At 42.8% G+C, this 15,258-nt stretch overlaps 2 protein-coding genes across 8 annotated transcripts in view; one reads left to right on the plus strand and one right to left on the minus strand.

The window, feature by feature from the left end:
* The window catches only part of zbtb22a (zinc finger and BTB domain containing 22a), an 11,124-nt gene extending 2,487 nt beyond the window's left edge, over window positions 1–8,637 (plus strand). Inside the window, exons 3-5 of one of the 2 annotated variants that reach the window (XM_085790708.1) lie at window positions 681–1,536; window positions 4,490–5,253; window positions 8,043–8,636. In XM_085790708.1, the coding sequence (XP_085646834.1) occupies window positions 681–1,536; window positions 4,490–5,253; window positions 8,043–8,453 (2,031 nt within the window). In that variant the 3' untranslated portion in view covers window positions 8,454–8,636. Of the gene's footprint in view, window positions 1–680; window positions 1,537–4,489; window positions 5,254–8,042 lie in introns of both variants that reach the window. The other variant, XM_085790709.1, reaches the window with a different exon arrangement.
* A 5,830-nt stretch (window positions 8,638–14,467) lies between these two features.
* The window catches only part of mbpa (myelin basic protein a), a 354,691-nt gene continuing 353,900 nt past the window's right edge, over window positions 14,468–15,258 (minus strand). For all 6 annotated transcript variants that reach the window (XM_085790737.1, XM_085790740.1, XM_085790738.1 and 3 more), the window contains one exon: window positions 14,468–14,525. In XM_085790737.1, the coding sequence (XP_085646863.1) occupies window positions 14,478–14,525 (48 nt within the window). In that variant the 3' untranslated portion in view covers window positions 14,468–14,477. The remainder of the gene's footprint in view (window positions 14,526–15,258) is intronic.

Genomic DNA, 15,258 nt, shown 5'->3' on the forward strand with positions numbered 1-15,258 from the left:
GACATTAGTTATTTTTAGAACGGAGGAGCAGAGCGGCGAGCTGCTCAGAGCTACGCTACTGAGGCTCATTATGGGATTTCTTGGTTTCCCTCATCAAACTCATCAAATACACAATCCAACAACTCCACAACGCTCTGGTGGACAAGTTGTGACCTGCACATTCACCACGCTATGAGATAATAACACAACGTTACCACACAGAGTTGTTTTAGAGGGAAATTCATGCAAAACCGCTGATGCACGTTGCCTTCAGGGACAGTTTTTCATCAAGCAGTCTCTGTATTTCCCTCTAAAACAACTCTGTCTGGTAACGTTGTGTTATTATCTCATAGCGTGGTGAATGTGCAGCTCACAACTTGTCCACCAGAGCGTTGTGGAGTTGTTGGATTGTGTATTTGATGAGTTTGATGAGGGAAACCAAGAAATCCCATAATGAGCCTCCGTAGCGTAGCTCTGAACAGCTCACGGCTCTGCTCTGCCGTTCTAAAAACAGCTTGCACAGAAAATTAAAGGTAACAAACCTACTGCTATGACTATAGGGATTATGGCAATGGGCCAATTTGCCAAAATGTTGAACTAACCCTTTAAGATTTATTATTACCGCGTTACCACCCAACCCTATCTGGGGGAAATAAAAACACAACTAGTGTGTCTCTCTCTGTGTTCCTGTCTCTCTCCAGGTGTTGCTGAAGAACGTCACCACCGTGTCGCTGCCGTCCGTCATGGACCCGCTGGCGTTTGAGAGCGTGCTGAGCTCGGCCTACACCGGGCAGCTCAGCATCGTGCACGACGACATCGTCAACTACGTCACCGTGGCCAGCTTCCTCCAGATGTGGCACATCGTGGACAAATGCACCGAGATCCTGAAGAGGCCACGCCCCTTCGTGGACGTCGTCGCCGCGCCCGGAGCAGCAGCAGCAGCAGCAGCGGCAGCAGCCAATCAGGGCACGGCGTCCAGACAGCAGTCCCCGAGCAGCAGCGACTGCCTCAACCTGGAGAGGGAGGGGCGGCGGAGGGAGAGGAAGCCCGACGCTCTCCCTCCTCTGGCCACGTGGCGGCGGCCGCAGCAGCAGCAGCAGTTCCCCAGGTGGGGGCGAGCTCTCGCGCGGCCGTCGTCATCGTCGGCGGCGCTGCACTTAGCCGACACTCAGCTGGACGCCGGCGGCTGCTTCACGGAGAGCGATTACAGCGGCTGCGAGGAGACGTGGACGTCGGGAGGAGGACACGTTAAAACCGGCCACTTCGCGATGCTGCACGACGCACCGGGACACGGCGGCCGCCACCACCACCACGGGGGGTTCAGCGGCGCCGAGGCGTTAATAAAGCAGAAAGTCCGCTTCCAGCAGCAGCAGCAGCAGCAGCAGCAGCAGCAGCGGGGGGTGGCGGCGGCGGCGGCCGACAGACAGCTGGATAATAATAAGAGCAGCAGAGGAGACGAGGCGCAGGAGAAGAGGAGGAACGAGAAGAGAGAGATCGAGGCGGACGAAGGAGTCGGGGAGGAGAAGAAGGAAAACTTCACACAGCTGAGCCACTGTGGTGAGACACAAAGGGCCTGTCCCATTCCTCCACACTTGGCTCAGTGCGCTTGGTTACGTACACACTTTGGTGACGTTTTGCCGGCGGAACGTATATTTACATATAGTGTGCAAGCATGGATTAAGTGGTCAAGCGTGTGGGGGGAGATTTAAAAACAATCGGGACACACTGGACAAGTGCAGCCTGTGCCACTGCGCACAGTAACACAACTACGACACACACAGCAACAGTTTAATAAACAGTGCTGCTGGATCACAGTCTCATCTACTCCTAAAGTGTCTCTATGCGCAAGATTCAGATCATAAATACGTAAGCCCAACTCCGTAAGTAAATAAAACAAACAAGAAAAACGAAAAAATAAAAACATGAACAGAGCATGATGAATATAAAATATGACATTAAAAGTCATAATTATGAGATAGAAAGTTAATTTCATTTTATTGGGATTAATTCAATCGCACTTCACCGTGGTGCATTGTGGGATTTATACTTGGCCAAATACCGCTCGGATGCGGTCTTACCATAAGTGTGGGTAAAGTGCAAATCAAGCGCGCTGCACTTTCGGTCGTTGGAGAAATGGGACACACTTGCGCACTGACACTAAGAACATGAATGTGCACACCAAGTGCCCAAGTGTGTAAGTGTGATCAAGTGTGCATATTGGGACAGGCCCACAAAGACCCATCCACTGCACTTTAAGAAACACAACAGGGAGTCGTGAATATGAGACGTAGACGCTCAGAACGGAGTTTAGTGGTTGAAGGGTCAAAGGTTGTATAGTCATAACTCAAGACAAATATGACAATTTGATAATGTTTTATATGAGGTAATTGAAACTATAGTCTGAGATGTGGAGGGATACGACAAAAACACGAGGTTTTAAAGTTCTTTTTTTCAGCTTTTGAACTGTCTATATGTATGAGTGAGTCACAGAGACACTGAGCTAAAGAGAAATAAAAGAGACATGAAAACAGAAGTAAAAGCTCAATAAGAAAACAAACAGAAAAACACAAAGTATAAAATGCAAAATATCTTTCAGAGTGCAGGATTATAAATCAGATGAATAAAACTGTTTTTAGCCGTAACTCAAGACTTTACAGCGTCAACATCACATCACACAGTTGGTTCTTATTTTATAGATAGATAGATAGATAGATAGATAGATAGATAGATAGATAGATAGATAGATAGATAGACTTGATGATGCGATGAGTGTCACGTCTCTTTATTATCATCTATGGCGTCTCCATAGCGACACACCACTGATGGTGCTGCTGACAATGAACAACATTTTACTGTTATCAGTTGGATGTCGACCTTGGACACGTTGTTGTTGTTGAGCTTCATTGTGCAGCTGCTGCTCTCTTCTCTGAACCAGCAGCAGCTTCTTGATTCAGTCTTTTAGTTTAATGTGGAGACCCAGAGCTGCAGTAATAGAGGATGGAAATACATGAATGAGCTTCTCTGAGTCTCGTTTACACACTTGATCACTGACTGGACATTTAATTAACTGTCAGTAGCTGCGTTTCCATCACAGGTTTTGGCAAAATAAAAGCGATAATTTTTTGAAATTTCGAAAAAGTACAATTGCTATAGTATTTACAGCTGTTTTGTGAACGAGCCTTAAAGCAGATATCATCGGCACGGCCGTTTCGGCTAATGCTGTGTTCAAGGCAGGCTTTTGAAACCGTAAGTTACAGCTTCAAGTCACAACTACGACTTGGTAGCGTTCCAGGTAACCCGTAGCTCGTGTTTTTACCGTCCTGTTGTCTGTGAAAGTTCCCTATAACGGCCACTCGTAACTTCCGACCCGTGAACTCGTACCAGATCGAACTGGTATGACTTCACAGGAAGGAAAAACACAAAGTACGAGTTTCCTTGAACGCACCATGAGTTAGCAGCCCCCGCCCTTGTCAGGCATCAATTGGTCCTCGTGCTACGTCACCACATTCACGCGCATCCCTTGGCTGCACACACAGCCCTTCATGCCGTTCTCTCCCCTCATTGGATAACACTTGTATCCCACAAGGAAAATTTTCTCCTCGGGTTACAGCAGAGCAGAGTGACGGAGAGACTCGTGTTTAGGCTGAAATACTTCATGTAAGTGATTGCTGACGGAAAATAGGACTATTTAGGACTTATATTAACAAAAACATTCCACTGATATCTGCTTTAACTCTCGTAAACACCGCATGATGTAATAACTCCGCATTTTGTAATTGAGTTCTTGAGCACAGTGTGTAATAAACTTTAACCCCATTGTGTAATAAGTTGTTAAATAATGCACCAAACTATTACAGAATGCAGGTGTTGCATTTTTTCATGATGAAAATTTAATAATTCGGTGCAATATGTAACAACTTATTACAAAATGCGGCAAAGTTTATTACATAAAGTGGCGCTACTGGTCTAGTCTCTTCACTTTGAAGAAGATGGATGTAAGCGTCTGGTGTTTCCATGGTGTTGGGACAGCGATCTCAGCTGTTGCTGTGATTGTTTTTAACAGAAGACAAAGGCAGCGCTCCAAGGCAAATCCCTTATACAGTATGGATATTGTATATACTGTATGTATATATATATATTATGTGTGGCAATGGCAGTGGCCACGAATAAGGGATTTCTAGAAGAGGATTGTGAATGAAGATTTCACAGACAAACTATGGATCCAACATTTCAGGATGACTAGTGATACCTTCAATCAGCTGTGTGATGTTCTCCAACAGAAACAAGTGTTTCCATCACACTTTTATATCGATACGTCTGAAAAAAAACCCACCTCATGAGAGCATAAAAATGTTTTAGTGACATTTGAGAGGTTTTTCGAAGAATAGGCGTTTCCATCACCTGTTTTTTAACTGCGACATTTAGGTTTTGCACATTTCTAGAGGAAATGGAAACACAGCTACTTTCAGCTCTGGGATCAGTCTGTCTCTCTCTCTCTCTCCGTCTCCAGGTGTCTTCCACCAGGCGTCCAATCAGGACGCAGAGGTTGGACAAGCCTCGGTGAAGACGAGCGCAGGAAGTGATCACTCCTCGGCCCCGCCCCCCATCGCCGCCGCCCACACCTGTCAGACAGGCGACGGAGCTCTGGGTCCGTCCTGTCCGTCAGCCTCGGCCTCGGTGTCGTCCCGGCAACAGCAGCAGCAGCAGCAGCAGCAGCAGCAGCAGTGGGCGTCGCCGTCGTCGGGCCCGTGGACGCAGCCGGACGGCGAGAAGGACGAGGACGAGGACGAGGAGGAGGAGGAAGAGGAGGACGTGGACTTTGAGTGTTTCGCCGCCGACGGGACGTTCGGCAGCAGAGACACGTACGACGAGATCGAGGACGGGACGGGGCAGGTGTCCCAGCGGCCTCTGCTGCCCGTGTCCCCGGACTTCACCATGGCAACCAACGAGGTCCACTGGTCCGGGGGACAGGCCGGCTCTCTGACCTCGCCCACCTCGAGCCGCCACTTGTCCCCGTCCAACGCCGCCGCCGCTGCAGCCTTCCCCCCGCTGCCGCCCTCGCCGCCGACCCCGTCCTCCTCCTCGTCCTCGGTGTCGCTCGCCGGCGCCCCCTACACGGGGAAGGTGCACTTCTGCCACTGCGGGAAGGCGTACACGCTGAAGAGCATGCGCGACCGCCACGTGAAGATGCAGCACCTGAACCTGCGGCCGTTCGGCTGCCCCGTCTGCACCAAGTCCTTCAAGATGAAGCACCACCTCACCAAACACCTCAAGGTACAACAACATGTTTATTTTTTGAGAAGATTAGGAGGTAGTTTGTGTTTTTCTTTAAATGTGACGTTTGAGGGTAACATTTATGCTTTCTGTAAATGTATGCTTTTGGTATTTTGTTATTATTTGTGTAGAAAAAGAAGAGTTCCCGCACACATGGCCAACTTGCAGAATTTATTGCATAGCAACGTTTCGGTGCTAGACCTTTTTCAAGCAAATGTTTGCGCCACCACAGGAAGCCATCTTAAATAGGAGTGGCTGTGTGACGGAAGGTAATAGCTAATAATCACAGTCAGAAACAATAAATACGACAGATACAATAGAAAAATAGAAGACAGAGGGACTTGCAATAAAAAGTGTGCAAGGCTACAACAGAAGTCTGAAACAGTGCACAAATCATGCATCATCAAATCATCACATATGTAGGTAGACTCTGCATGATTTGTTCAGACTGTTTCAGACTTCTGTTGTAGCCTTGCACACTTTTTATTGCAAGTCCCTCTGTCTTCTATTTTTCTATTGTATCTGTCGTATTTATTGTTTCTGACTGTGATTATTAGCTATTACCTTCCATTAGGACCTAATGTATCCAGTCAGGACAGCTTAGTATTTAGGGCTGGGTATTGTTGAGAATCTCACGATTCGATTCGATTTCGATTCATTAGGTCACGATTCGATTCGATATCGATTCGATTCGATATTGATTGAAATGCTTCGATATCGATTCAGTATCAAGCAGAAATACACAAATAAGAGTACCAGATTTTTTTTTTTTTAATAATTATTTGTTTAGTTTCATGCCTTATGAACAGCCATAGTATAACTCATAGCATAACAAAATATGACACTGCTTTAACACTGAACTACAGGGCAGCTAAATTTAAATTAGGCTATGTGATACTTTCCTCTTGGAAAATAACTCATAACATTTTGAGTAATAAAACAATACAAAACAATATTATTAATAATAGTTGACTGCACAACTGAAAATATTGTAGCGACCCCGCAGTAATGTTCTTGTTATGATGTTTAAGTTCTGTGATTTCTGACTGACTGTCAATGTGTATGGTACGGGCAGGTGGGATGAGAAACTGAGGGGCTGGGGTGAGTGTGAGGAAGACAGAGTCCTGTCTGTGTGTAGGTGAGTGAGTGAGGAGGAGCAGAGGAAGAAGTGAGAGCAGCTGTCAGGGTTTCCCGCAGCGCTTTCCTGTTAAGGCGGCCGCCTTAACAACAAAGAGCTGCCGCCTAAACTAACGTCTTAAAAAAAAAAAAAAGTAGCGATATTCGCCGCCGCCGCCGCCCCCCCCCCCCGTCGGACGATGGCCGCATCCTCTCACACACATACACACCACAGAGAAGCACGCATGCATAACAGCAGCGCGTGTTGAAAGCGAAAGTTAATACGGCACGGCGCGGTGCGTCCCTCCCCCGACGATCGATCCCCGCTGCTGCTACTACTCACTCCCATATTGTTATGGTTTGGTCTAGTGCGGCCCCCGTCCGTACAGCGCGAATCACACGAGGGTGTTGCTCGCAGCGCCCCCACTGGCGAGGGGCTTGAATCGATTCAGAAGATTGCTGAATCGATATTGAATTGCAGAGAAAAGAATTGCAATGCATTGCTGAATCGATATTTTTACCCAGCCCTATTAGTATTTATTGTATGTATTCATTGCTCTTTACCTTTGTACTATATTGATGCTGTTTCTATTGTTTGTGTAAGGGATAATGTATAGTTCGGAGGTTGTTATGGAGAAATAAACCCCGACAGGTTGTATGGAACCCCGACGCGAACTATACATTATCCCGCTTAGAACACGGCCTACAACTAAATCATTCAATAATGTAACACAAAATAATGATAAAAAGAGATTTTATTCATGTAAAATTAGACCGTTGCTCGGGACGCCGCTCTGACCAGCGCAGCACAGAAAAGAGAAACTATGCAGGATATTTACTTTATGTTTCATTTTTACCGTCATTAAATAGCTTCGGACTAATAGTGATGTTAGATAAACGACGTGTAACCTGTTACAGGGAGAGTGGAGGCTCCTAAGTTATTTCCACATCGTGGCTGAAAAGTAAACTTGCATCAGAACTTCTGACCGTGTCACAGCTCCTCTCCTCTCTGTAGCTCCGCGACACAAACGCACCCCATAATCTCTTGTTTATGACAGGTACGACTACACAAAATACATGGTAACGTGTATGGTAATCCATCGATCCACTGATTGATTATCAAAGGCTTCAAATGCACGAACGGGAGGAGGCTCAGCAAAACAGCGGCCGTGACCGGACATGCAGAGTCGGCCGTTGCTATGGAGTCCCTAGCAACGGTCCGCTCAGCGGTGGTCTATCGAGAAATAAACACCGCAGAATATTGGTGATTGACCAATCAGAATCGAGTATTCAAGAGAGCCGTGTTCTAAATGTTGATATTTAATATTTGAATTCCTCACACTCAGACGTGTGGGAAAGTGATTGGTTTGTGTCACACAGCCACTCCTATTGAAGATGGCTTCCTGTGGTGGCGCAAACATTTGCTTGAAAAAGGTCTAGCACCGAAACGTTGCTATGCAATAAATTCTGCAAGTTGGCCATGTGTGCGGGAACTCTTCTTTTTCTAATTTGGACTTAATTGTCACCCTCCGACGCACCTGCCTAAGAAATAGATGTGAGAAGATTTTTGTTTGTTATTATTTGTGTGAAACTTTGGACGTCATGGGACGCAAGACACATCTCAGAGTGATCTGACAATAAAGTGTAATCTTATCTTATCTTATCTCATCAAGACGCACGGCGGGCTGCGGCCGTACGAGTGCGTCCTGTGCGGGAAGAAGGTGATCTGGAGGGACAGCTTCCTGCGGCACCAGGCGCGCTGCCAACGCCTCGCCACCAGCAACACACACACACACACAAACACAGCTGCTGCAGTGGCGGCAACAGCGGCGGCGGCGGCGGGGACAGACATGGACGACGGATACGGCTACGGGTTTGAGGAAGGGGAGGCGTTCCTGGCGGCGGCGGCGGGGCAGGTGAAGGTGGAGGAGGTGGATTTCCACGGGGACATGGAGGACGGGATGCGGGGGCTGCTGGGCGGCGTCTCTGGGATCGTGGACGAGCTGAGGTCACAGAGTCTGAGCGGCGGCGGCGGCGGCCATGTTTTCAAAGAGGAGGCGAGTGAGAGCTTCAGCGGGAACTAGAGCTGCAACTAACAATTATCTTCATTATCGATTATTTAAACGATTAATCGATTAGTTGTTTGGTCAATAAAATGTAAAAAATGTTGAAAAACATCAATCAGTGTTTCTCAAACCACCAGACGACGTCCTCAAATGTCTTGTTTTGTCCACAAACCAAAGAGAGACTCAGTTTATTGTCATAAAGGAACAAAGAAACCAGAAATATTCACATTGAAGAAGCTGGAATCTGAGAATTTCGACTTTTTTTCTTAAATCTGGACCTTATTTCTAGCGTAAAATACGATAATTTCCTCCCCCAGATAACTTTGGTGTCATTACAAGTTGTTTCGACAAAATTATCTCCAGCCGAGAGCCGCGTATATCCGTATAATGGAGTCTACAGGGCAGCAGAATGCAGCCTCTAAATAACACATTATCTGCAGAGAAACTCCTTCATTTCACCAACATTTAGTTCTGATAGGCTAGTGCTATTCCCCTCAACATCCGGGGTCTGTAGGTTGACCTACTGACCTCTGACCTGGATGATGTCATCTCCGAGCGCCGCCCGGCTCATTCTGATAATAATCATTCCGCTTCGGCATTCGGGTCCATTTTTATCTCAACTAGCCGGAGCTTTAGTGAGTCCAGGTTGAGGAGAGGAAGCCTGTGGAAGCTGAACTTCATCCAGCTGCTCATTTTGTTCTGACAAGTCAGAAACACGCAGAAACGAACCGTAGCATTAGCGGTAGCAACAAGCTCAGAGATGACACAACAAGCTCAGAGATGACACCATCCAGGTCAGTTGACGTTGATAACAGCTAACCCCGGACTCAGAGGGGAACAGCACTAGCCTATCAGAACTAAATATTGGTGAAATGAAGGAGTTTCTCTGCAGATAATGTGTTATTTAGAGGCTGCATTCTGCTGCCCTGTAGACTCCATTATACGGATATACGCCGCTCTCGGCTGGAGCTAATTTCATCACAACGACTTGTAATGACACCAAAGTTATCTGGGGGAGGAAATGATCGGATTTTATGCTAGAAATAAGGTCCAGATTTAAGAAAAAAAGTCGAAATTCTCTGATTCCAGCTTCTTAAATGTGAATATTTCTGGTTTCTTTGTTCCTTTATGACAATAAACTGAGTCTCTCTTTGGTTTGTGGACAAAACAAGACATTTGAGGACGTCGTCTGGCGGTTGGTAATGACACCAAAGTTATCTGGGTGAGGAAATGATCGTATTTTATGCTAGAAATAAGGTCCAGATTGTAAAAAAAAAACGGCAATTCCCCTTTAAAAAACAAATCAAACCAATTTTTCAATATAATAATTTAATAATCGATTAATTGTTTGATGAATCGATTAATTGTTGCAGCTCTAGTGGGAACTGAATGTTCCTATGGAGACACACGAGGGACAAAAGTGTGTGCGTGGGAGGAGGTGTGGATGTTTTCATGTGCATCGTTGTGTTGTCTCGTCGGTGTTTTCGTCGCTGTCGCGCTTCAGTGACGTGAAACTTTCTGCTCGGTGTCGTGAAGCAGCAGCTGTGAATGTTTTTCTGAGCCTGAACTCAGCTCTTCTGCATTTTGCACATAAATTATTTGACATTGGAAAAAAATATAAAAAAATAAACGAATGTGAAGGTGTGAAAATATTTTCTGTGCAATACTGAGACACAAACATTGGTACATGTGGAAATAAACAGTTTGGATGTTTGACTGTGGAACATTGTGATTATTTTAATATATTATATATCGACCAATCAGATTTAAACCAGGTCCGAATTTTTTTTTTTTTTTTTTTAAAGCAACACATTTCATTCTATTTTGTCAACATATAACACTGCTTTTATTCTATTTTTTCTGTTTTATTTATTTTATTTTATTTTATTTCATTGAATTATTTTATTGAATTTCATTGAATTATTTTTTTATTTATTTTAGTTATTTTATTTTATTACATTTTATGATTTTATTTCATTATTTTATTTTATTACATTTTATGCTTTTATTTCATTTTATTTTATTTCATTATTTCATTTTTATTTTATCATATTTTATGATTTGATTTCATTATTTTATTTTATTACATTTTATGCTTTTATTTCATTTTATTTTATTTCATTATTTCATTTTTATTTCATCATATTTTATGATTTTATTCTATTGCTTTATATGATTTTATTTCATTTTATTATTAGGGTTATTTTATTTTATTTTATTTTATTACGTTTTATTATTTTATTTTATTTATATGTTGGGATCAGAGCAGTTTTACACAGTTTAAAAACACAGCAGCGACTCTCAGTTTTGCAGCTTTATTATTTATCGTGAGGCTCATTCCAGTTGATGATTAATAATATAAACCAGTTATTACAGGAGACTTAATGTGGTTTAATGTGCAGCACTGAGCCTCGGTGTAAACGACAGTATTTGAGCTCCTGTGCACAGGGCCGTTGCTAGGAATTCTGGGCCCCCTTAAAGAATACTAAAGTGGGCCCCTCCCCCTAACTTTTCCTTTTTTTTTCTTAGACTACGTATGTATTATCGTTTTTTATTTAGCCTTCTTTGTTTTGATGCTATTGCATAAAACTCAAGTATCTTAGCAAGAATATTTGTCTTATTTCTAGTCAAAATGTCATTTCTAGTCAAAACAAATCTCATTATACTTAAAATAAGACACATTATATTAAAAGTAGCTTGTTTTCAGACACTTTTTACTTTTTTCAAGCATATTTTCACTTGGAATAAGTAGAAAAAATCTTTTCTTCCTTATTACAAGCACAAAAAACTTACTTTCACTGGCAGATTTTTCTATTTGTTGTGAATTTAAGTGAAAATTATCTAAAAACAAGTTAATTTTTAGGTGATGAGTCTTATTTTAAGTGGAAAGAGATTAGTTTTGACTAGAAATGAGACATTTGGACAAGAAATAAGACAAATATTCTTGGAAAGATGTTGAGTTTTTACAGTGTACTACGAGTATTAGTCAGGGTCTTACGCAGAATAAATCAGTCATACAAAGATTAGACTACTGGGGTTTTTTATGGGCCCCACTGGGCGCTGGGCCCCTAGAGTTATCATCACCTTTCTCCCCTGTACAACGGCCCTGTGTGTGCAGCTCAGAGCTGCAGCAGCAGAGGTCTCTGTTGTTCAGCTCTGGAAACTCTGTTTAATCATGAAACGACCCAGAAAGACGGAGAAGGAGCTGATGAACTAGAGGTTTATTTATTTAACGTGTCCATCTCTGCTGCTGCTGCTGCTGCTGCTGCTGCTGCTGCTGTGAAAGGACTGAACTGTGATATTCTCTCTTCTTGTCTTCTCACGGTCGAGTCTATTCAGGTGTATCGGGAGGCAGCAGCCTAGTAACAGAGATTTACATTTCAAAGGCAAAAACAAGGTCTCGACAATCAAAGAGCAACTTGACAAAGGAGGACGTCGAGGATCTTACGTATGGTGCCGTATTATATATTATATATACTATTATATATGTCACCACTTCAATCAGGCCACAGTCCAGAGAGTTACACCACAGTTTGCTGGTTGTTGTAGTTGTAGGAAGGTAAAACTGAGATCATAATATACATTATTATCATTTATTAATAGTAGGCTATATATTTACGTCAGAGGGGGAACATCTCAGTGTGTGTTTAATATCAGTGTTGTGAGTTTTTGGGTCAGTTTTCTCAGAGGAAATCAGAAGCTGCTAATTGTGAGTTTTGTCCTTGAGAAGTTTTATTTTTTTCTTTCTTTCTTTCTCAGCATCGTCTCTAATGATGAGAACCAGATTCTCTCACCTCTGACGGTGACTCATCCTCGTTAGGATCCAATTAAACGAAGGACACGATGCTCAGATATCTGTTTTTTTTTGTAGTATATATATTTTTATTATTATTATAGGAGGATTATTGTCTGAGGGGGAAGATGATTGGTCTCTAGAGGATGTTTGATGTTCAGTTATGGAGCGTGGGTTGAGTTTGGTCCAGAACATGAGGATGTTCACAGGGTCAAACTTCAAGACTTAAAGGGATAGTTCAACATTCTGGCAAACTGGCCCATTGCCATAATCCCTATAGTCATAGCAGTAGGTTTGTTACCTTTAATTGTCGGTGCAAGCTATTTTTTAGAACGGCGGAGCAGAGCTGCGAGCTGCTCAGAGCTACGCTACGGAGGCTCATTATGGGATTTCTTGGTTTCCCTCATCAAACTCATCAAATACACAATCCAACAACTCCACAACGCTCTGGTGGACAAGTTGTGACCTGCACATTCACCACGCTATGAGATAATAACACAACGTTACCAGACAGAGTTGTTTTAGAGGGAAATACAGAGACTGCTTGATGAAAAACTGTCCCTGAAGGCAACGCGCATCAGCGGTTTTGCATGAATTTCCCTCTAAAACAACTCTGTCTGGTAACGTTGTGTTATTATCTCATAGCGTGGTGAATGTGCAGCATAATGTAATTTAATTAAATTTAAATTTAATTTTTTTTTATGTTATAGTATATTTTGTTGTTTTTAACAGGTTTTCATGTTCATTTTATATCTTTTCATCACATTTTTTCTCTCTAATTAAGATAAGATAATCCTTTATTCGTCCCACAGTGGGGAGGTTGCAGCAGCATTTGTAATAGAGTATGATTAATGAATGATAAGAATAAGAAAATATATATTTATTCCAATCCAGTCGTGTTAATTAGGGCAGAGTTAGCTCTAGTTCAATAACCCCCTAGGAAATAGATATAATGAGTTACTGAATAACCCTTTTGTTTTTTTTTACCTTTAGACCCAAGCTGTTGTAAGCTGTTGTTTATTTACTTTATATACATGAAAATGATATTTTCTTATCTAATCCTGCAGGAAAGCGAATGAGTCTGATTTGTTTCTGTTGTAGAAATATAAAACAGCAGTAAAGACAAGAGGTTTTTCAGATTTTAAAACATTTAATGAGTCTTAACTAAGAGACGACAGAAGTATTTTTTATTTAATTTCAGTTAGACCGAACATTCAGGTTTTACATGAAGAGGAAACACGACACTCCACCTCCACCTCCACCTGCAACAGTTAAAGCTCACAAACTTACAAACTTACAAACTTACAAACATCACGTACAAACGAGAGCATCCATGTTGTTTTTTTTATTACACAACAACACATTTAAAAAATAATGAACAAACACTCAACTTCCTGTCCTTCGGTACTGAGACTCCTCCGGCCTTTGACCTCTGAACCACTGAACCACTGAACCACTTCCCCTCGGACCACCAGTTCACTAAACAAACCTGTGTGTCGCCTTTTAAATTAAATTAAATTAAATTAAATAAAACACTCAATGACATCAAAAATCAAAATTTAATTTATCATGCAAACATAGAGACAAAGAAACAATAAAATGAGATGGAGAGGTGCAGGAAAAAGACAGCGGACCGTTTCAGTTACGTAACAGTGCATTTATATAAAGGGCATCGACAGCATCGTGTACTGTAGGCTACATGTTCGTTAATAATGAAACGAGTTAAACGGGGTTAGAGACTCGTGCTACTCTCACATGCAGGTTCAAACTCAAGCACAAACAGAAGAAGAACCACTCTCCGTCCGGGCTTTTCTTTTTACGACGACGACGGTTTGTTCAGGTGAGTCGAGCTTCTAGAAAAAGCAGCAGCGAGAAGAAGGCGTGAAGACGAAAACCCAAAAAACATCTGCCACAAACGAACAAAAACAAACCTCAAGATGGACGACAGACGACGACGGTAGCAGACAGTAGCACCATCGGACCGAGAGACGGAGGTTCGAACCTCCAACAACGACTGCGACGAGATGACGTAGGATTAAGAAGAAGAAGGAGAAGAGGAAGAAGAGGAAGACGTGGACGACCTACACCCCCGGAGAGTGGCTTCTACACTGTGTCAATGTTGTGTCGCTTGTGTTAGTGAGTTAACATCTTCTTGAGGTTGCGAGTCCGCCGAGTCCGTCCGATCTGCTTGACCTTCGTCTCGTCCCGTCGGCATCGGATCTGTGGCCTGGTCCTCGGCGGAGGAGAGCTTAGAAGATGGTGCTCCAGCGTTTGGGGGGTGGACGGGACTTATCTCCCTGCAGAAGAGGAGGAAGAGGAAGAGGAAAAAGATGATGAAGGAAGAGGAAGAGGAGGATGAATATCTAACTCACTGCTCCACAGATTTGGCAGCAGAGACGTGTCAACACTGATTGTCAGAAGCTTCTCCACACTGCTGGAAAAAATAAAGCGTGACAGGAGCCGAGGTAGCATATAACATATCATTTGTGGATGAGATGAGATTTTAATATATTTAATTGTTGAATCACTGTGAAAAATGAAAAAAAAGAAAGAAAGAACAATGTTGCACTTCAGCTGGTTAGTTCATTAAGATGACCGGCTGCTGTGAAAGCGTCGATGGATGGAAATGAATGAACGAATGAATGAATGAATACAAACTGAAATGATAAAACTACGGTGGCCCTGAAGGATCAACACGCTGCAGATGAACAAAAGTCAGTAACTTTTTAACTTAGAGGACACTAATTATGTCATAATGGCAAGAAATAACAAGTAATTATGTCATAATGTCTAGAAATAGCCTTGAAATAACGGTCAATTTCATAGTAATGTCTTGTTTTTCATAAAGGTAAAAGATTACACATGCTTTTCATGTTTTGAATTTTTCTCCATCAAGTCCTTGGCAATTACAATCAATTATTTCTGACCTATTTCTACACAATCCTTATTTCTTGGCTATATTTTTCAACATTACTATGAAATTGACCGTTATTTCTAGGCTATTTCTAGACATTATGATATTTCTTGGCT

Source organism: Trachurus japonicus, chromosome 11 (assembly GCF_045865225.1).
Source record: "Trachurus japonicus isolate A0001 chromosome 11, Traja_1.0".
In the NCBI taxonomy this organism is placed as follows: domain Eukaryota; kingdom Metazoa; phylum Chordata; class Actinopteri; order Carangiformes; family Carangidae; genus Trachurus; species Trachurus japonicus.